We start from the raw sequence: 23,569 nt of genomic DNA on the forward strand, positions 1-23,569 counted from the left end.
GTTTGTATGTACATTCAAAACTTTATTCATGGGTTACAGTGTTGTAGAAAGCTTTTCCCCTTCTAAGCCAATGATTTGAATAGATACTGAAGGAAAATGTCACAGAAAGAGCTTTCTCTGCTCCCTACTGACCACAGACACTCACCTCAGAGTATCCACAAATCAGCACAACACCAGATTTTTAGAGCTAAGGTACTTCTATACAGGAACATAATGAGCAGTGTGCACTGTGACATAACTGCACAATGTTTGAATCGTTTAATGGCTGTCTCGTACAATGCATTACACAACAGTTCACGGTTTCCTTCAACATCATGGCACTTTCAAAATAATTTAAATGGTCATTTCAATAGACCATATGGCATGAACTCATTACATTATTTCATTATCTACCCATCCCTTTCTACCTGCTCTGACCTATAAGGTGCTATGACATACTTGAGTGAAACAAAAGAGGGGAGGTGAAGTGTTTCTGTCCCAAAATGTGTTCGTGAATATCACAGACACTGGGGGAATACAAAGGGGATAGTGGGACAAAAGTCACACAAACAAAAAAATGGTGGCTATTTCTGAAGCAAATTCCCACCACTTCATACCTCCTTACACTAATCCCGGCCCCATACCAAATCCCGACATGGAATAAAACTTCATGAGGCAAAAAGGGTGTAGTTAGACCCTTAAAAAAAAATGCAGAGTGCGTAGAACATTAACAAACCAAAACGTGGGCTAATATTACACTTCATAATACAATACATACATCTTTTCCCAGCCCCATGCAACCATTTAAGTGTGCGTGGCATGGTCCAAAAGAAAGAAAAAGCACACTTCAGTTAAAGCATGTCCCTGTGACAATGTAGCCAAGCAGATTTCTTTTTTCACTTATTTAAAATGTGATCACAAGAAGACAATAAAATGTACAATCCAGCTAAAATCTCTACATGAGAGAGAGGTCAAAGCCTGTGTTTGGATCCAGAAACCGTCTCTCTGTTAAAATTTCCATGCACTACATAGATACAGCTAGCTTCTGCCTTAATTCAATACATATTACACATAAAATAAAAACATTCATTGCTTATGTTTTTGTTTATTTTTTACTTTGAACTTTTTTGCTTTTATGTGTATTTTTTTTATGTTTTTTTTTTTTCAGAAAAGAAAAACCTGAATGGAAAGTTTATTGATGAGTACATTATTCTGCATCTGGTTGTTTGCGTTTGGAGCCTCATGTAGCCAAACACAGCACCGCATCATCTGAGTGCCAAGGAAAAAGGAAGGAGGGCGAAAGAGGAAGGAAACGTGCAAACAAAAGAGGAGGGTTAAGTGCTTAAAAAAATTTCTGGAGGGGAACAAAAGTGCTCACATGAGAGAGAGAAAAAAAAAAAAACCCTGTGAATTAGAGAACCATGGGTAAGTTAGAAGGAAAGCATGCATGGGTGAAGAGAACAGAGCAGAAGACGCATCATTCACCACACAATGCTGTGACGTACAAGCATGTGAACGCACAGATGGACCGTCGTACTGACAGATGGCTGAATGGGCAGCAATGATACATCACTTTTCTGTGCAAACCGATTGAGCGCTCATTCGATTGGATGAAATGGTCAGGTGATGGAAGCCACTCTCATCTCCATGGCGACAGAGCTGATCAACAGTGTGTATGAGGGATCAGTCTGCATTCTCTGTCCTGATGCAGTGGGGTGATGGTGCTGATGGTGTTGGTGAGGGGGAGTGCGGGGATTTGAAGTGGTTCTTTAGTTCTGCATCTGCTCGAAGAACTTGTAGGTGGGGTTCTCGTAGCCGTTCTGCTGCATCTTAGTAAGATGGCGTTCCTCAGGGGTCACTGCTGCGTCAACCTGAGATGTAAAAAAAATATGGTGGTCATTAAATGCGTTTTTTTCATTCCCAGCAGTGTTATTGTAGTATTTTTATATACTATTAAAGTATTTATTAAAATTATGAACTAGCCTTTATTTTTATATTTTCAGTTTTTATTTAAAAAAAATAGGGAAACAAAGATGCCGCGATGCCAAACCCCCTCATGGAAGTGTTTACAACTGTGACAATGAGTAATCAGGATCAACTAAATGCTTGATTTTCAAAAGTATGTGAAATATGTAAAGTTCGCGGCATAGACTTTTTAAAATACATTCAAGAGTTTTACACACCAGTCTGTTATTGTAGGGACATCGATGTTACATTTTCACGCCCCTAAACATGACGCAGAACAAAATAAAATGTGATTGGTTGCTTTAAATGTCAGTCAGATGGCCTCTGGGTGGTCCTTGGCCAGTGAAAGCTGCTATGGAGTCCAGACCTTCTGCTGTCACAGACTATATGAGCAGTATTTGTCCTACCTTCTAATGACATTTCTCCAGCCTCCCTCCTCCACCCCTTCTCCATTTTTAGGTCTACATTTGTCATTCTATGTATTACTCAGGGGGGAATATGAAAAATACATTGGATGACAAATGTAGGTCTAAAGCTGTAGAAGGGGAGAATGAGGAATGCTGGAGGAATGTCATTGGAGGAAGGTAGGTTGAGCTACCTAATCCTGGATTCAGACTACACAACATATTTGTCACTCTGTCAGATTATGTCTTTTTGTGTTGTAAACAAGAAACATGTCAGACTACACGTTGCTTTCCGACCAGTCGTCGCACTGGCTGTCTTGTCGTCAGAAAAGCCCCTCACAAAAAAAGAAAACCTGACAGTGGACACGTTACTGGATTGCACAAAGATTACAGTATGGGCTGTCAATCCTCCAAAAGCAAACTTGAGGTAGAATTTAATGATACATTTTTTTTTAGCCAGTAGTAAAAATAAAATAAATGTACTAAACGTGTTCGCCAGCATTTATCCTTTTCACTTTTTTGTCGTATTGTTGCCATAGCTCCACAAACCTTTTCTCCATTACATAATTCCACATAGCAGCACAAATACCATCATCTTTCTTTTGTTTCGGCATGTTTGAGAGGTGTGTTCAGAAGAGCTTCTGTGCTCCTATTGGTCAAAGTCACATATGTGACGGAACCCGTTGCGGGGGACCGAAAAAATATTAAACATGCTAGTTTTTCTGTTGTGACGTTGTGAAGCGTCACAGACACGGCGTCAGTTGTCGCCCCCTTTTCATCTCTGATTATATGATCAAGTGAACTTGAAAAAAAGACTACATTTTGACATAGCAGATTTCTAGCTAATGAAATATTTTAGCGTAGGCAACAGAAAGTTCATTAAAGACTTTTAAATACTTTTTTTCCAAGTTTGCAAATCACAAAATTGTCATGTAAAGATATATGTTTCTCACCTCAATAACTCCATGGTGAATGGAAGTGTACTGCTTCTTCCTGAGCATAACAAGGGTGATTACAATGACAGTAGCAATCACGACTCCACCCACCATCAGTCCAATGATTGCCCCCTTATTAGAGCCCATGTCTTCTGCAAGGAACATCTGATTCGACACAAACACATCAATTACTTATTGCATGTGAAATATTAGATACATATAGATATTTTGTCTGTATGTATGCATGTTTAGCGAAATATGTGTGTTAATTGTTGTACCAGTCTCTTGTCACGAACATCATAACCAGCATTGTGTCTTTCTTCAATATCCAGCCGAACCTTTGGAATCTCTTAAAAATACACACATATGAACATATTCATTAGATATGTGATATTAAACATATGAAGCAGCCTCTTTGGAAGACACTAGCATGCATTTCAGACGTGAATCATGGCAGAGTCAACGAAGAAAATGAAGAAAGCGCGCTCGGAAGAGTGCAGAGATGGCTCTGCGCGAGTGGTATTTACGACAGTAACGTTAAATACAAGTACTCCACAGCGACTCTAGGGGTCGCTGTTTGAGAAAAACGGAAACTGCATAGTGTGCCTTTAAACTGGAAAAAAACTTCTTCAAATATGAGACAAATTCAAATTCTGCTGTAAAGAAGCTGTAAAAAGTGTTGTTATATGAACTAAATATGCTGATTCAGTTCAGTTTCATAATTAACAAAGCAACTAAACAAAGCAATTGCTGAAAATAATAAGTAGACACTCACCAGGTCTCGTAGGCAGACCCCTATCTGGAATTGGACGGGCATCTACGGGTTCAACTGAGCAAGACAAAAACGCTGCTCAGCCTCTTTTAAATCCAGCATTTGATTATTTACACTACCGTTCAAAAAAGTTTTGGGTTGGCAAGATTCATGTTTTTAAACATATCTCTTTTGCTCACCAAGGCTGCATTTAAAAACTGTAATATTGAGAAATATCATTACAATTTAAAATAACTGTTGTCTGTTTTGTATATATATTTTAAAATGTAATTTATTGCTGTGATGGAAAAACTTAATTTTCAGCATCATTTTCAGTGTAACATGATCCTTCAGAAATCATGCTAATATGCTGATTTTGCACTCAAGAAACATTTCTTATTATTATCAATGTTGGAAATGGTTGTGCTGCTTTATATTTTTTGTAGAAACCATGATACATAAAAGAACCCAACATTTTTGAACGCCGGTGTATAGTTGTATATGATTGGATACGACTCAATAGCCGCTTTCCGACCGCAGGAACCTTTTCACAGTTCCTAGAACTATTGGCTAAAGTACCCGGATGTCGGCGTGTTCACACCACTTCCAGTCCACTTTTAGACACGCACTTGCGAACTTCCCTAAGCACTTCCCCTCGGGGGAATCCCCGCCGCCATTTTGAAGTGCGTTCCACTTCGTGAAGTGGACGAGGGAAGTTTAGATGGACAGACCCTCGTTCCCTCGATTTTGACCGAGGGAGCGAGTCTACTTCATATGTACACTTCAGGCACCTATATGTCCCACAATGCAGTACGATTGTGGCGTCACCACATATCTCGTCTAATCACCACCACAACAAACAACTCTATGATATATATATATTTTTTTTTATTGAAAACAACCCAAACACCATATATACATTTGGATGCTGCATTAAACAAATTCTTAAAGGGAAAAAAATCTAAATAATAAATCAACTACATAGCTGATTCCAAGTGATCAAGGGCTTAGGACGTTCCAATTCAGCCCATTGCAGTTTCCGCCAATAGTGGGCACTCGCAATGACGTACATCCAAGTGAACGAGACGGAGGGAAGTTAGCAAGTGAAGGGCATGACAATTTTGGACTGGAACGCAGCATAGGAACTATTTTAGTTCTAGGAACTCCATTTGGAGGAACTAATTTAGATCCTACTTCAGAGTAGGGTCTAAACCAGCACTATAAGAACTACCCGTGACGTTAGTGTATGCTGATTGACCGAACGCACGCGGAACACCGGCACCTTACATTTTTAAAACAGCTATAATGTAAACACACAGATTATAGCCTATATATTTACTCCATAAACTAACTAAACAAACATGGAAAACAGTGATAGATGGGTCTCTAAACCTTTATGCTGAAGAGAAAATCCAACGCAACTTTGAGGGGACCAAGTCAAACATGATTATGTATTTCTGCCCAGCTAGCAACACTGGACATCACCCACACGGCATAGGCTAATAACCTTTTTTTCATATACTGTCTACTTTCTATAACAGTTCTATCTAATAACATATTAAACAGTACTGTTAGACAGATCGCTAACTAATAAACACAGAGAATGCGAGCATTGTTTGCTCTGGCGTTCTCAGCGCCGCCAAAATAAAGGTCCGGCGCGCCGTCAAAATAAAAGTCACCGTGCTTGCGTCACTCCCTTACCCCTCCTACCAGTTCCTATGGCCACTTGGCCAGTGCGAACGCAAACAGCAAAACCGAGTTTGGGGGAGAGAAGTTCTTAGAACTGTTTAGAAGTGGACAGTTCCTATAACTAAGTTCCTGTAACTACTTGGTCGGAAAGCGGCTAATATGTATATACTTTTCATGGAAATGGGCCTTTTAAAGTTTTGCGGTTCAGTTCCAGCATTGAACGTGTTAATGTTTACCATGGTTGTCAGTGTTGGCCTGGTTGAAGCTTTCGGGGTGGATGAAGCCCAGGCCGTCCTGCTCTGGCGGCAGGATGTCCAGGGTGGTGGTGCTGTCAGGCAGGTCCGGCATCAGGGCGTCGTTCCCGTAGCTAACCCTCATCTTACTCTGGAGAGATGACAGCTGTTGGGTGACTTCCGCCTGGTCACGCTGAATCAGCAGTGCTGAGAAAGTTTCAGTAGACCCAAGTTTGAAAATTGCTCCCTAAATGATATGACAGTGAACTCAGCACTAAATAAAGCACTTCACACTCACCCACTTGGTCCTGGATTTCATTAGCCACTTGTGGCACCTTGTAGAGGTACCCCAAAGATTGGTTCATGCGTTCCTCAATAACACGCAGGTGGGTCATCACCTATGAGCACAAGGGGTCCAACTGAAGTTTGAAGTGTCTACACATTTTATATCTAAAGTAGGAAAGAACAACCTTGACATAAGCTTACAAATGGTCGAATCTGGGACGCCTTCTTCGGATCCACCTCCCGCACATGCTCAAAGTGTTTGAGGGTGTGCTGCCTGTCTTTCTGCTCCGCTCGTATGTACTTCTTCAACAGACTGAGAACCTGCCGAGGCTGTACGAGACGGGACACAGGAGAAAACAGGTTTTTCTTTTTTAGCTAGATTAGCAAAGACATTATACAATTTACTATTGTAAACAACATGTGTAAGCCATTTTGTTAGTGGTTCAGCAGCATGGTTGTGTGCGTATACCCGAGGCTGGTCCGATTGAAGGGCGCTAAGGTAGCTTTCCAGAGCCTGACGGCGACGGTCGTTCAGCAGAGCTTCCACTCGTGCCATGTGGGTTTCTACCAGCTGCTGTCTCTCCCCGGCCGCTTCTTTCTCCAACGCCTCCACCTTCTCCTGGAAGCGCTATAGAAACACGAATAAACATTAAGCCAGAAGCCTTTTATTAATCCCGAAGAATAAAATACAGTGCCTTTCAGTCCGCTTGAGAATCCCCCCTCCGCTTTAATGGAAACTGTATGCTGTGCTACTAAATCTGAAAGCACTTGGACCGTAACCCCGCTAAGTGCTTTTATATAACAGGTTCACAAACCGCTAGATTATATTAACAATAAACTATGTTTATGTTCTGCCATTCACTGCTTATGAATCATCAGCCAACATATCCTATTCACATTTATTAAGCTTACCTGAATTATGGTCTTCTTATCAGCACGAGGAAGATTCTTTGCCTGTCTCTCTGCCTCCTCCCATTCTCTCATTACCTGAAGAGAGATAAGAGGGATGAAAAGACAGGAGAAAAAATTATTTTGGTTATGTACAATGGTCAAATATAAATAATATATGATATTATAATATGACATAATTTTTTTATATTCATTTATAAATATTTAAATAAAAATATTAATAATTGTTTCTAATTAAATACTACATTTACTTAAACTATTTTTGAGATAAAACATTTAATGCTTTTTTAAAATAATAATAATAATATCTTTAACATTGCATTGACATACATAATTATACTTTTAAGGTTTTAACAAACAATAACATACCAATTAAATGGTTTATGCATTTTCATAATTCACTTCAAACTTTCACTTTCACTGAACTAAATCAAAACTCTGATTCAGCAATCTCATTTAAAAAAAAAAAAATTTATTCAGCAATCTCATTTTTCATCTTGATGATAAAACATAAATGTTTTAGTAAAATATATATGTTTTTCCTGCATCAAACATTGTAATTGTACAATTGTCAGGGTTATGTCATGTTTGATGTGTTTCCTTTGTTCCTTTTTCCCTCTTCTAGTTAGTTTCTATGGTTACTTATGGTTTGATTAGTGTTTGCACCTGATCTTCATTTAGTTGGTTTGTTCAGTGTATTTAAGCTCTGTGTTTTCTTCTGTTCATTGGGCCTCATTCATGAAACACAAGCAGAACACATTTTTGTGTAAATCATTCGGAAAGCTGCTCTGACGTAAATTTTTACGGATTCGTGAAAATGTTTGTATTTTCAAAATGTTATTTGGTACTAACACCTGCTATATATGCTATAACTGCATTATACCACTCTACTCAGGTTCCCACCTCTGACATTTTCTCTCTGTGTTTGGCCTCCAGGCTCTCCTTTGCTTTCTGGAAGCGGGTGTGCTCATTCACATCTCCTGGAGCTTCCAGGTAACGATCCACAGCATCAGCAGGACTCGGGGCCATGGTTGGCACTAGAGAGAGTGAGAAGTCTTGTTCAGCGAGTGTCAAAAAACAGATACATGTGAGCCAGAGAATCTTCCTTTCGGCAAAGAGAGTGAAGGCTCCAGGGAAAGAACAGCTAGTTCCGATGCGGGCATGGTTCGAATTACGTGGGAGCCAGTGGGAGCTGAGCTCCCATAGAGAGAGGATAAGCTCCCATGAAAGCAGTAAAATCATACACCTGTGGGGGTCTCTAAAAATCATCAGCACCATTATTTTAAATTACAAATAAAGCACTTTTTCCTTCAGACTACTGTAGCATGACTTAAAAGATAGGACAAGATGCCAAACACATGGATCTCGCGGGATCTCGGATCGTCATCACACTACGGTACATCCTTATGCTTAAATCAAGTGATAAAAGTGCCGCTGCGCGGATACTGTGTTTGTTTGTGGCTCGCGCACAGTCTTCACTCGGGCGCGCTTCAATCCGTTGTGGAGACTCTCTATTCGTTCCAGTAAAATTACAAAACAAAATGCACACAAACGTGTATCTGCCTGATATAGAACCACTTATAAACATAATCGGATTTGATGAAAAAAAAAAAACTTATATGAGTGCGGATTCGAACCCAAAACCTCTGACGCGTTTGACAAATGTTCTACCACTGGACCACTTAAGTACACGGACTCGAATGTGTCGGATCTATCTATTTACTCGCGTGAAAATTCTTACAACTAACAGCATATATTAGACCTCATTAAACGACAAATTAAACCAAATGTACTATTTAAATTGAATTGTGTTACCAACGCTTTTTTATTAAATTTGTATTATATTTACAAATTTTTATATTTTTATATTACATTATTAAGCTACCGCGCCTGCTCATAGGCTACCTTTTTTCTTCTTTTTTTAAAGAGACCCCCACAAAGATGAAATCATAATTCGAACCCTGGATGCGGGTTAAAATTGGTTAGCAAAGTCAGAAACATTTGTGTGAGATTACTATTGCCAAAGGTTGCTATAAGGCATGTTTTAGGTATGCTCAGAGAGTTAAAAGAGTTTTCATGCAGGAAAATCATCCAGTATGGTAGATCTATGTATATACAGTGACCCCAAAAAGTGTTTTGACACTTAAAACACTAAAGAAAATAAATGAATGTCACTGCATGAAGTAGAAAATATAAAATATGAGGCATATTGTTGCAGAACTTTGAAATAATGTGCATCAATTAATAATGCAAAATAAGACCTGTTATTTTAGGGTACGTTTACACGACAACGATATTCTTAAAACGGAGAAGTTTATCCTTTGAGTTTTGGAACCAAAATGACGCGTACAGATGACACCATTGTCAAAACGATCCCCATTCACACGGATCGGCGAAAACGACTGAAAACCCTGTATTCTGCTGTCAGGCCATTAGATGGCGATGAAACACTATATAGACTGAACACATAATACGCATGTGCATGGCGTCATCGTTTTCAGAGATTCGCGTTTTTGTTGTTTACACGGAGACCATTTTCAAAAACTCGCACTTTGAAATCTAGCACTTTCAGGCACCCAAAACGCCGTTGTCGTGTAAATGAACGGCCAAAACGCATAAAAAGTTTTACGTTTTTAGTTGAAAACGGTGTCGTTTAAACAGCCCCAAAGAGTAAACAGTTTTCAATTTAATAAAGACATGAAGACATGTTTAAGTATATAATACTTTTATCTTAATTTTGAACAGTTTGTCTATTGTTTTACCATTTTAAACCTAACATGTCCTTAAGTGATTTTTTTTAAAAGTGTGCTTGAGCTATCTTTAAAATAAATGCCATTTGGCTTGACAATTTGTAATGCGGCGACATTTTTAATTGTGGAATAAGTGTCCAAATACTTTTTTGTGCCGCTGTAAGTGTGTGGGGGTGTGAGAGCTGTATTTCTATGGGTGTGTTTTGCAGCAGCTCATGTGAAGCTGCTGTGACACTTTCTGACAGCGAGCATGCGGGAGCAGCCAGACTGGCTGTGAGGAATATGCCCTGTCAGAATAAGGGCTGCTCCGCTGTCACTCTCCCACAGCGTCCAGCATTGTGCTTAATCGAGCGTAAACCGCCCACTGCCGCAGACTGGTCTGACCAGAGGCCGACTACAGCTCCATCACTGGCCCACACACAGAGATAAACACAAATGGAGAGAGAGAATGGGGGAGGGTACATACAGAAGTGCAGTGTTCAGCAGGTTAAAAATACACCCACTGACATGCAGGTGCTTTAAAAGCACAAACAAACATCCATGCTATCAAATATGTCAGTATCTACTCAAAATCTGTAGTGGCTGAAACTCAAAAAAAAAAAAAAAAACACGAAACTGTAGTACAGTATGGAAAACTTTGCCCATCATGAAGAATAATTGATTAAATAAATAAATACATTCTCCTGCGAACATATTCAATTAAACAATACCTTAATAACCACTTACTAATAATTATTATTTACTACAAAACAATCTGTATTGTATAAAGCACTATATAAATAAAGCTGACTTGACTTGAATACCATTTTTGGAAAAATATAGATTTTATTGCTATTACTGACTCTAACTGCTACTATTTTTTTCTCTCGAAATTTTCAAATCTATATTTGATCTGATAACATGCAGTTCAGTAATTAAGTCAGATGTAATTCTGCAAATGCTTTTTGAACAATTCATTAAACAAACAGGCTCATAAGATTTACTTGTGCATGAATTAAACTACACTGGTTGCGCTGTCTTTGTTTTTGCATACAGCTAGCAAAGACAATACAATAAAAAGACATGGTCTTTGTATTATTTTACGGTATCCAGTGAAGGGACGGGAGGTATGAGTAATGTTAAATCACATCGATAATATAAATATTATGATTTAGTTACTTTTGCTGGAATTTAGAAATATTTATCCATTAAATAACCATGCATGTGTGACTATTTATGGATAATTCAGTTAATTAAATACTTTACGAATCTCACTTGAACATTTTATTTGATAATGTCCTTTTTTATTTGAAACTTGATGCACAAAAGATAAGATATGTATGATAAGACTGGCATCAGTGCCAAAACAGCTTCACATTATGTAACACTTAAGTGTCAGCAAAAAAAGATTCCACTCATCCCTATGTACCGTGTTTTTACTTATCACTTACAATCTGGATTTTAATATTAAAACAATATTATTTCTTTCAACATGGTGCTGTAGATTCAGGAAACGAAGATGGAGAGTTTCAGAAAAGTTCCAGTGTGCTCAGACAAGACAGCAGGAGGTTAAACTAAAGGAACTAGGCGCTCTGCCTGTACAGTCACCTCACAGAGACCTGTAATCCATGCGGGCTAAAGCATCCAGCCATCTGCTGAGCTTGTGAGTTTAGCACGAATGAAGCGAAGAAAGTGAGAAAGAGACGATGTGCTGGTTAGCAGAGGGGTGAACTTCCTCTCAGGAGCCGTCTGGACTTACATACACTGCTGCTGCAGACAGCCATGCAGTACTCCTCTGATTCAAAGTTATTGCGGTTGCCCCCACAGCCCCCAAAGATGAAGGGGGCGCATCGGCCCGTCTCCACCACAAAATACCAGCGGGGAATCTTGTCGTGGCATGGCCCCAACCGAGCAGGGGCCCAGCACACCGCTAATGGAGAAGAGACACTCTTTGATTTGTTTAAATGTTTAAATGTAACATTTTGCTCCAGTTTTGCCTATCCTGTGCATTCTCTCAAACATGTCTTGTAAGGGTGTTTTTTCACATTTGGATACTGAAATGTACAATAAAGCATAACACAAATCTCACCTCGCACAACCTCCTCTATAGACTCTGTTGTGGTAGTGGTGGTGGTTGTCATTGCAACGTTGGAGGTCTGCTCGCTGGTGTCTTGTTCGTCGGTTGTGTCTTCATCGTCATCTTCCTCGTCTTCATCATCTTCACCGTCACCATCTTCATCGTTATCCCATACTTCCTCTTCCTCATTGTTGATATCCTCATCATCCTCAGTCACAGCGGGCTCAGGTTTGGTAGGGGTCTGCTCTCTCAGCACGCTGTGATGCAAAAATGTATGAAGTTCACGGCATATACAAGTTTGAGACTATATTGAAAAGGTGGGATTCAAAATATTATTTAAACAAGGAAATGAACAGATTTAAGATTCTGCATCGATTTCTTTGTCACTAATAAAATAAAGTTGGTTTGATCATGTGAACTCCTTTGTAGAGACGGTCAGATGTTGTTCTTCAATTAAAGCACAAATATCACATACATCAAAAAAATCTAATATATTCATACATTTATTTCAGAATATACAAAAAGAGCCAAAAATATTGCTATATATATATATTTACACTTAAAAAACATTTTGCATTTACCCAAAATGTATTATTAGGAATTAATTTTCTAGCCCTTTTAACCCTCTGGTGCTGATTTTCTTTTTTACTTCATCAGAATGGTACAAAACTTGGTAAAGGTTTTAGCACTTGCTATGTGAACACAAAATAAAATCATGGACATGATTCGACAGGGTTAAATGGTCCTGAAAAAATAGTCACACTTGTACTCCATTTCTCCATTCTGCCACCTGATGGAGTTTTTGTTCCTTTTTCGCCTTTGTTGCCTTTTTTCACCTTTGTTGCCACTGGCTTTTGGCTTGCTTAGTTGGGGACATTAAATTTAACATTTAATTTAATATTCAACAATAATATTGATCTGCCTGCATTGACACCATTATATGAGAACTGAACTGAGCTGGACGACGACATCACGGTTTTCTCCAGAGCGGCTATATATGTAAATGAACTAAATTAATAACTTTTTTACAACAAAAATGAAACATCACTGCACTTACTTAAGCTGGACTGTGATGCTATTTTCTTCTGGAAACAAACTCTGTTGCATTATTTTCCTGTTATCTCCGTAAAGCTGCTTTGAAACAATCTGTATTGTAAATTTATATATGTAAATGTGACTTGACTTGACTTGACTTGTACTGTTCGTGGTAAAAAATTACCGCATTGGAAACGTATGTGAAGCAAATTTCATCTAGTGGAAACATTTGGTACTGCGCCTAAACCAAATGTTACTGAAAGCTCATTTTTTGAGATATCAAGCACAAATTTGGAACACAGCTTGTTTAGATTTATGGATTTGATTAGAGTAAAACATGTTTTGGAAAATATATATTTCATATAAAATTTAAAAATAGTATTTGTATGCATTTTTCATAATAAACTTGAACTATAATAAACTTGTATAATAAACTTGAACTTTACAACTTTTTTTTTTGTTTCACTTTTTTAAACTTTTTTTCACTTCAGCAATAATCTGACAACATTCACGATTCTTTAAAAAAGACCAAACTTAAGACTGTGATCCAAAACATTCAAGATTTACGACAGTAAATTTCATTTTAAGGTCTATGCATTCATGGTTCATAACTATTCTATACATATAATTTAGTACCATAAAAATCCCCCCCAAAACACAAAATATTAAATAAAAAACATTATCAAACTAAAATATAGTACATTAATTTTGTTTAAATAAAAAAAAGAAGTCATTTCTTTTTTTTAGCAGCACCAGAGGGTTAAGTACATTTTGCAATATATTTTGCATTACGTTAGCAATGCATTTTCAAATTGAAAATATTTAGTACTTTTTACAACATTTATGTAGCATATATTTTGACCAAAAATATATATATTTTCAATATGGGATGCTTTTCATCTTTCTCAAATCATGCTGGAGAACATAATAATCAGGTTGTACACAAACTTGTGGAGATCATGCAGCTAGAGTGCTTCTGTCATGAAAGCAAAGGGTGGACATAATAAATTGCAAGAATATTATAATTATTTATTCTGATAATATAATTTATATAAAAAAGTTGTTCAAAATAAACACGTTCACAAGTGGTCTCAGAACGAAGTGTCAATAATACCACTTGTGTTTGTGTACCTGCTGTCAGTATACTCGGCCTCTGCGCCGCCCCACCACACATCTGAGTTGGCCTCCTCCTGCTCCTCGCTGTCTAACTCCTTGTGCTCCTCCATGGGGCAGCACACAAACTCTACACCACGGAAACGGTCGATGCCGCACGGCAACAGCATGCCGTAGTCATGGAGATTCATGGAACGATCACCGCAGGACTGCAGAGGGGCAGCCACAGGGAAAGTGTGAGTGTGAACGAAAGCAAGAGAGGTATAATGCACTGAGTCATCATAGAGCTATAAGTAGAACGCTCTTGTGGGTTAGATAGGGATGAATTATACATCCTATTCAATCATAATCTGCCTACACCATTATTTAACATGCATGTCTGGGGATATCATTTTATATTAAACATAAAGCAAAAATAAAAAGCAAACATTTCTTTTCAAATGGAGATCCACTAAAATAGGAACTAAATTCAGTTCTGGAGGTGCCTGATATGGATCTGTCTTTTTCTGGCACAGATTACAGCTGTGTATGGTTTTATAACTTTGTGAAAGAGTACAGTAAATGTCATGTGTTGTGACCTCTGACCTCTTTGGCCACTGTGTGCCAGTGCAGATGACTCTCGCACATGTCCATTCGCTCCTGGTGCAGGAATTTGCACTTGTCTGGGACCAGGAGGGCGTCGCTTACAAACTCCCCAACTAATAAAAACACACAAACATTTGCTCATCAGGTGCTCAAATAGATGTTTGCTGATATGTAACTTGCAGGTGAAAATATCCTGAGCAAACGTTGTGTTTTGATGAATCTCATCTTATCGGATGTGGAAGGATGATAGGAAATCACACAACAGCCACGCTAAAAGCATTAGTTTAATGTTCCACAAATCCAGGTTAAAACCCGAGGAGTGGCAGAGTACTGATGTAATCATCACACTGAAGGATAGTTTAATGTAAAACACTAATATGTACCCAAGCAGCGGTAGGGGACCACAATGTGCGCGTGACTGCGGCACTGGCGGCGACCCATTTTGCACCAGTTTTGGATGCTGATGGGCTGGTTGGCCTCCACTACGTTAGTGATCTGGAGGTCTGGGTATACCTGTGGGAGTCAAGACAGTGTACAAATTATCAGCTGTTGTTGAGGTCAACAGAAAAGCCATTTGCAATTCATTTTACTTGCATAACCTGACCTATTTTCAAGTGAAACAGGATATTCAATGAGACTGTTCAATGAGATTTTATCCATTGGTAAGTGCTTGGATGGTGAAAAGGAGATGGTATATATCAGAATGTAGATAAATATGAGGGGTTGGTGACATCATACAAAACAGAAAAGTCGTTTCAGAGATGAAGCAAAATAAATTTCAATGAAAGATTGCAATATATATATATATTTTTTTTTCTTATTTTCTCAGGATTAAAGGGGTCCTATTATGCTTTTCAACTTTAGTTAATGTGTAATGTTGCTGTTTAAGCATAAAAAAAATCTGCAAGTTTACAAAGCTGAAAGTCCACTCCAAAGGGAGTTATTTTATTTAACAGAATCCACTTTCCAAAGAACTACAACAAATGGCTCGTTTGAACTACAACATGATTTTTCAGGGCTTTATGAAGTCATAATGTTCCTCATTTAAATAATACCTGCCCACGGAATACACAGAAAAGCGGATGAGGCCTGGATAAGCTGCTGCTATGTCAAAGAGATGCTTTTTCACAGCTCATTTGTTTGACCTTCCTAAGGCTGACGAACTTAGAATGGGTCAAATTTATTTTAAACACTGTTCCTGAACATTATAGTCCTGATGTTTATCTGTGCGCTGCACATTTTACGAAGAACAGCTTCCAGTACCACGATGCAGCCTACACACAAATGCTGCTCCGTTTCCACCTTGTCAGGACAATATGTTGTTTGTGGATGACAACTTATAAGTATGTCTTCTTATTTGTAGTTACATATTTTATTGACTAGAAATATAATTCTATAGTTCTAATTATAAGTTTTATGTTGTCGCTACGTTCGCCTGTTAGCCAACATTAGTGTTGATATAGGGTTGTTTACTATAGCTTTTGTAAGCTCTCGCTTTTGTAAGGCTGTTCACCGCCCCTTAGGAAAATAAACTATGTTTTGTGAACGATTACGGTTTGTATGACCATAGTTTTCTGAAAAATATCATGATTAAATGGTACATAACATCATATACCTATCATGTACAAGAAAAACATACTGTACCACTCCTGGTGAAACGACCTGTGAAATCTGTGCTAGCAAAGTCTGTGCATGAAATCAGTTCTGGATGCTCCTCTTGTTGTTAACATTGTCAGGGTCTGAATCGGGTTTGAAATTGACGCCATCCTTTATATTTACACTAGAGCAGAACTCGTGGTTATGGAGGGGTGGGACATTTCCTGATAAAATGCAGCTAAACGCTGCCAATCACAACACACTGGGCCAGCTAACCAATCACATCACATTTCGCATTTCGGAAGGAGGGGCTTCATCGAAACCGGAACTAAATGCGTTCGGGACAGACTAGTAGAGAGGAGCTGTAATAATGTAAAATATGTTAAAAATAATGTGTTTTTTTTTAACAATCAAGCATGAAATCATATTCTAGTACAACCCAAAAACAAAATCAAGACTTCGTAAAAGGGCATAATAGGACCCCTTTAACTAAATAATTGTGATTTTTTTAAAAACTAAGCAATTTTCCCCCTCATCAACATCACAAGCTGGCGTTAATTAATTAAAATTAATCCTAAAAACAACTGTTTGTTTTCACATATTGTCTTACAGCCAAAACTCAAACGTCATGGCTGAACATATTTAGTTGCAAAATTTATCTTTGCACAATAAGACCATGAATGTGTAAAAAGGGTCATTTAGATTTCAGAAATATTTTTGACTAAATTTATTAGAATATATTTAGTAAAATAAACATTTGATGTCAGATTTTTGTTTGTACTATATACTCTCATTTGCAAACATGCAATATCATTCAAAGGTTTGGGGTCAGTAAGATTTTTTAATGTTTCTGAAAGAACCTCTTATGCTCACCAAGGCCGCATTTATTCGATCAAAAATAAAGTTAAATCAGTAATATTGTGAAATATTATTACAAAATTTAAAATTCAATTTTAATATATTTTCAGCAGTCATTACTCCAGTCTTCAGTGTCACATGATCCTTCAGAAATCATTTGAATATGCTGATTTGGTGCTCAAGAAACATTTTGTATTTTTTTTGTGAAAACTGTTTTGCTGCTTAATATTTTTGTGGAAATCCTTTTTTGAGGATTCTCTATTCAGTAGAACAGCACTTATATGAAATAGAAATCTTTTGTAACATTACAAATGTCTTTACTGTCACTTTTAATGCATCCTTGCCGAATAAAGTATAAAAAAAAATTCACTGAAACCAAACCTTTGAACGGTAGAGTATATTGGCATTACATTGGCTATCGGCCACATTGCTACCCAAATAACAGCATCAGCCATTGACAAACTTATATCAGTCGACCACTAAATAGAACTTGACATGCTTATGTAATACTCAGAAGCCTCCTATTTATATACTGTGATTGTCATTATATAATTGACTTTAACTCCTAACGTAATCACGATACAATAATGTTTTACAATGTGTGTAAGCTTCCTATTGACAACTAACACTGACACAGCAGCAGAACTCATTATATTTGCTCGTCTCGTTTTATATCTTTTTTCTCTCTCATTACCTCTTGGCAGTACTGAAGGATGCCCTCTTTGGTGCTGATGCAGCTCTTGGTGCCAGTTGGATCCGGCTCCCACTTGCCACTCTGGACGTTGATATGCATGTTGAGTTTCCCACAGAACATGGCCACCTGGGGCTCCGCCAACAAGCCCACTGAGTCATCTGATGGCACCTGCCAACAGCACAATCAGCAGGAACATGAGGAACCATTATCACATAAGCCTATGATCTTCAGATGTCTTCATGCTTTTCTCAGCAAATATTGATGTATACAATCAACTGTGATTAACCTGATTAAGTAAGCAGCCTATCATTTAATTAATTCGATAACAGAGACAGGATGACAATGAAAAGAGGAAAAACGGCAAATGTGTGGGGAAGCACAAGAATTCAACAATTCAACAAATAGTTTATGTGCTTATGAGCATCTGACAGATATAGATAACAACAGGTTTGCCCATCTGTTTAGAGCACTAAACATTATAATGTCCAAGAAACATGCTTTGTGGGGTTCAGACAGGGACATTCAGACGCAAGGAAATTACTTTGAATATACATACAATCACGTACGACGAACAATATTGCACCAAATGTTGCTAGCCAAACGGAAAGTCGACTGGATAAACACTTTCATATTGAACAATGTTGGGTTTTGAGTTCTCAGAATGCACTGTGTATGGAGTGAATAAATTATGTAGCGACTGTTATCAGGTTATTGCTGTACTGTTTGCTGGCTTTATTTATGCTGTTGTTGCTGATTTTGTGGTCCTTGCTAGCAGTGTTCAAATTATACCAAAGCTTTTAGCGGGTAAGCAAGTGTTAGAAAACATCTTCTGGTATTCAATAAAATATTGAATACTATATAAATATGTATGTACACTACCATTCAAAAGTTTGGGTCAGTTAGATTTTCGTATGTATCCTTGTTGAATAAAAGCTTAAATTTCTTAAAACTTAATCCTACCCAAACATTTAAATGGTATAGTATACATTTATCTTAATTTTCAACATAGAAATATATAACTATGATAACTATGGAGGATTTGTTTTCCTCCATACTAAACCAAAATGAATAATCAAAATAGTTTCACTCTTTTTGGCTTAACTAAATTGTAAAGCTACAAGCAACTCAACTGAAACCATGAAAGTGAAAACTCTCTACATCTGATACATGTAAACAAACATTAATCTTTTAGAGCCACAATGCCAGTTATGTAACGTACAATATCAAACATTACTGCCTTATTCGGTTCAGGGTTAAAAGCCTCGAATACAATCTAATCTCTTGAAGTGGGTGGGAAGATTAAACAAACAAAAAAAAAGATAGAAAGGGAGAGATAAAGTAAGAGTTTGGTCCTGAAAATGACACGAAGGAAAACATATTTGCAGAAGACACTCAATTCATAGTCAGAGAGAGAGAGAATAATAGTGGTCCTCTTTTGTGTGTCTTTGGCCTGGCCTCGACCCAGTGAGTCACAAAGGTTCCTTACAACCAGACCCACCCTGTCTGTTCAACTGAGCGTGAGGGATTATGGGACTGTTGTGTTTCCCCTCTTTTGTCCTGGGTAACAAACAGTGGAAGTGCTGCTGTAGCCAGCTGTCTGAAAGATGCATCTGTCTCATTAAGACGATGGCTTAATAAGACATAGATAGATAGATAGATAGATAGATAGATAGATAGATAGATAGATAGATAGATAGATAGATAGATAGATAGATAGATAGATAGATAGATAGATAGAAGGGGTGTAACAATATATTGTGTCACAATATATCTCAATACAAAAATATGTATTGTGGATAATGACAATATGTATTCAGTATAGTTCACCCAAAATGAAAATTACAAGGCTATGTGAGAAAAAAATTGTGTGTAGTACTGTTTTAGTGTCAGTACTACATTAAACTACTATGCATAATATTAAATATAATGTATAATAATTCAGTGCAATGGGGGAATAATTGTGGGTCCTGATAATGCCAACTGTCTTATGTTACCAGTAAAAACATTATTTTAGTCAGTGATAAAGTGCAAATATTCGTCTAAAATAATTCTGTACTTTCAGCTTCAGAATGATGAACATTTTTTTATTCTGGTGTCACCATTGTCCTGTGCATTTGGTTACCAGCACCAAGTCCAAGCCTATTCATTTACAACCACAATGTAATATCAAATTTAGCATTTTAATCAACAGAACATTTTCTTGTTAACCTTTTACCATATGTCTTGGAGTATCGCAATAATATCGTATTGTGATATGTATCGAATCGTGACATGAGGGTATCGTCGTTACACCCCTAACAGATGGATGGATGGATGGATGGATGGATGGATGGATGGATGGATGGATGGATGGATGGATGGATGGATGGATGGATGGATAGATAGATAGATAGATAGATAGATAGATAGATAGATAGATAGATAGATAGGATGATAGATAGACTCTGTCCGTAATGTTTTTCTTTCTAACCTTTTGACAAATGGCTTGGTGGTTATAGTGCAATAAAACATCTCTATGCTGTAGGGCAATTTAAAAACAGAATACTGTAATTATGCTGGCCGCACTACAGTAGTTAACTCTTTAGGAAAACCATGTGTTAGACATGAAATGGTCTTAACTACTGCAATAAGCTGCAAAATTTCAGCTATAGATTGTTTTACATGAGATCATTACCATCAATGTATGATATAAGAAATGCTTTAACACTGACACAGCCACTGAGCCACTAGTGAAAGCTAATCATCTGTGGATATCAGTGTACCAAAATAGTGTCTCAGCCAGGTTGTCATAGCAGTTCAGGATCCACATTAGTGCAAAATGAAAATGTGCAGCTTTCAACAGTCATTCAGCTCTGGCTTAATCTTAAAGGCTGTCAAAAATCAACGAGGTAGTTTTTGTACCACTCAAAAACAATCTAAAACCGACCATGTTTACATGTTCCACTGATATTTCCCAGTCAAACAAAGAAAGCCCTTTTCAGATGGAGGCTAATCGAAAACAGATTTACCAATTATACGCAAAATAAGCAAAGGGACATTTCAGGAAAAACATGGTGACCAGTAAAGAGGTGACAACACAAACTCTCAGAGCTTGTTTTGGCACACTACCTACAAATGACACCTTTTAATGAAAAAAGCTTTAGGCCAGGGTCTTATTTCTTGTAAGTCATTATATAATTTGCACTCTGAATGGTACAAGGGTCAATTTGTAACTTTTTAGTTCACAACTTTGTCATTTGACATGCCTACATCACAAAAATCCACACTTATTCATTTAATTTTGAAGACCCAATAAAATCAATATAACTGAGATTAATTTAGTCAATGTTTAGGAATACAGCAGCAGCAGATGACCTCTGAGCTAACACACATGAAATAAGACCCACAAACATGATTTTAAACAGTTGTTGTGAAATAATTGTGATTGTGAATCAATAATAATGTGAAAAACAATGACAGAACCTGTTTTTTTTTTTCTGTTTTTTTTTCTAATCTAATACTGAACAGAAAGAGCTAAGTATTATCCCAGCTTACAATTTTTGGTTCCCAGAATGTTCTGGAAACATTAGTTTATGGTTATTAAAACAAAGCGTTACCTTAAAAAAAGTGTTCCTATAATGTTAGGAAACAAAATAACCAGATGGGAACCATAACATTAGGTAACTTTTTTTGGTGAGCTTCTATTTGTTATCCTGTGAAAATACTTAGCTGATATGTAACTAAAATGGTATGATTAATTTTTAAATAATGTTGAAATAGCCTATCTGGGAGTCACGCCCCTAAAGGCTCTACATTATTTTCACCCTGATATTGGTACCATTATAGGCTACCATATTTTAAAAGAACACTCATTAACAACACCACATCTACATGTAGACAGTATTACAGAAAACTAGATAAAATATCTCTATGTGTTAACTGACTACCAGGTAAGCTCCACATTCAAGTACCACCATTAAAATAATCTGTGCATGAAAAGAACATGTATTGCAGTTTGTGTTTGTTGGAGTGAGAAAGTTTATCTATCCATATAGGAGATTTTGCCTTAACGAGATAAAAAAAAAAAAAAAAAAAAATGAAACGCCGCAGTTCACGGACGCCATCTTGCTTCTGTCAACTAACATCTTTTTGTAGGCCTAATATTCCTCACAAAATCTCTCCACCATGAACAAGTCCTACATCATTTATGCATTTTAACAATCACGCATAGGCTATAACAAAGCAAATTCCTTCATAAAAACAGGTATGAATAATAGATGCGCAAAAGGCGCCGCAGAGGAATGAGCGTTGTCCTCTGATGCTGGCTCAGGAGGGCCGTCGGATATATTGCTGCCACAGCATTTATTCGCCCAAAATGGAGCTCTGCAATCTTGCAAACCTGCCACAGTTTTTATATTTCTTTTCTTTTATCGTGTAAATAAAAGGTCTATAGGCAAACTGCAGGCGGTGAGAGAATGTGCTCTTTAACACATGTCCCCTTGACAAAGAGCTGTCAGTCACTGATGTTTACATGATTCCACCAGCCGCATCTGTATGACATGAGTTCATATTCCTCCGATCCACTTTTGCTCTAACATAGAAAAAACATTACAGGCACAGCAGCATACAGTCGCCATAATCAGCGTTTTCCACAGTGCAATTCTTCATTATAGCATGTTTCAATGCCACGTTTCACCTTCGAATGTGATGCTAATGTTTTACATGAAGGTGTGCAAATTACTATCAGATATTAAAACAATGCTACTTATGCTAGAATGATGCGCGTCTTATGTATCACTTTCATGCGCTACAGTTCGCCCGCTGTGCCTAATATTAGTGGCGATCCTGCCTGCACCAGGAGCCTCCACCCAACACTTTTTAATTGATCTAAAACACCGATGGACAAGAAACCCAACTGGCAACTGCATTAGAGAGAAGTATGATCATGCTGGAATACGCAGCTGACAATCACGTAGCGCTCAAATGTCTGTCTGCATCCGTGTCATGCTCTAGCTTTGCGTTTTTCCTCCCCTTCGCTCCCAGGCCGTCATTTAAAGTATGGAGGAGAATCAAGCTCCGTCTCCATTACACACAATCACCATTCTTACCTCGATGGCGAGCGACAAAGTCGTCAGTATTGACAGCAGGAATACCGTACGGTCCATATCCATGGCCGTGTTCCCAAGCGCAGCACGTCCTGATGGATAAATGTCCTGAGAGGTTCAGGGTTTTTCTGTCGCGATTTTCAGCTCCGTGTTCCCCTATCGTCTATGCTGGGCTGAGCTTTGTGAGAATGCGCGACTGCACACAGCTGCTCCAGTGAAAGTCAGCTGACCACACGTCTGGAGAGAGGAGAGTGTGGAAGAGAAGGGAGTCAGATAGATTAGAGGTGGTGGTCAGTGAGGAAACCGCAGAATTTGACCGATACATCAACACACAGGGATGATTGATCAGCAAAGCAGACACAATCGCAAAGCATGTTTGAGAGTTGAAACTACTAATTTTGGTAACGTTCCGGTTTAGGTTTGAACGAAGTAATTAGGCTATTTACTTATAGGCTACCTAAACCGACACGTTACACCAAATAAATAGGCCTATAGAATAAGCAAAACCACTGAATGATTTCATTCAGTTTTTGTACCCTCAAAACCACCCCCAAAATGAGGTCAAAGAAAAAGCTTGGAAGAACTCTTGAAAGTGTGTAAAAATGACCATGGAACCAAAGCAACAAAAAAATATGACTGTTGAAAATG

General features: G+C 37.9%; 1 protein-coding gene across 2 annotated transcripts; it reads right to left on the reverse strand.

The window, feature by feature from the left end:
- Position 1: 1 nt before the first annotated feature.
- Positions 2-23,154, reverse strand: appb (amyloid beta (A4) precursor protein b). Of its 2 annotated transcripts, XM_084122697.1 has the most exons (17): positions 22,925-23,144; positions 17,838-18,005; positions 15,073-15,202; positions 14,690-14,802; positions 14,123-14,313; positions 11,969-12,213; positions 11,639-11,809; positions 8,054-8,187; positions 7,154-7,228; positions 6,711-6,869; positions 6,443-6,571; positions 6,255-6,354; positions 5,960-6,163; positions 4,059-4,112; positions 3,562-3,632; positions 3,302-3,448; positions 2-1,850 (listed from the first exon to the last, which is right to left on the reverse strand). In XM_084122697.1, exons 1-17 carry the CDS (start codon positions 22,985-22,987, stop codon positions 1,749-1,751), a joined length of 2,256 nt encoding a protein of 751 aa, XP_083978823.1. In that variant the 5' UTR covers positions 22,988-23,144; the 3' UTR covers positions 2-1,748. The 2 variants fall into 2 exon arrangements, with proteins under 2 accessions (XP_083978823.1, XP_083978824.1); XM_084122698.1 differs by lacking the exon at positions 11,639-11,809 and having other exon boundaries at positions 22,925-23,154.
- Between the last annotated feature and the right edge of the window lie 415 nt (positions 23,155-23,569).

This window comes from Abramis brama, assembly GCF_963993115.1.
Source record: "Abramis brama genome assembly, chromosome: 8".
Lineage (NCBI taxonomy): Eukaryota > Metazoa > Chordata > Actinopteri > Cypriniformes > Leuciscidae > Abramis > Abramis brama.

Excerpts from the sequence above, each read along its gene's own strand:
- appb (XM_084122697.1), bottom strand. The coding sequence starts at position 22,987 with ATGGATATGGACCGTACGGTATTCCTGCTGTCAATACTGACGACTTTG. Across the intron at positions 15,203-17,837 it reads TCCTTCAGTACTGCCAAGAG|GTATACCCAGACCTCCAGAT; the intron begins GTAATGAGAGAG and ends TGACTCCCACAG. Across the intron at positions 3,449-3,561 it reads ATGTTCGTGACAAGAGACTG|ATGTTCCTTGCAGAAGACAT; the intron begins GTACAACAATTA and ends GTGTCGAATCAG.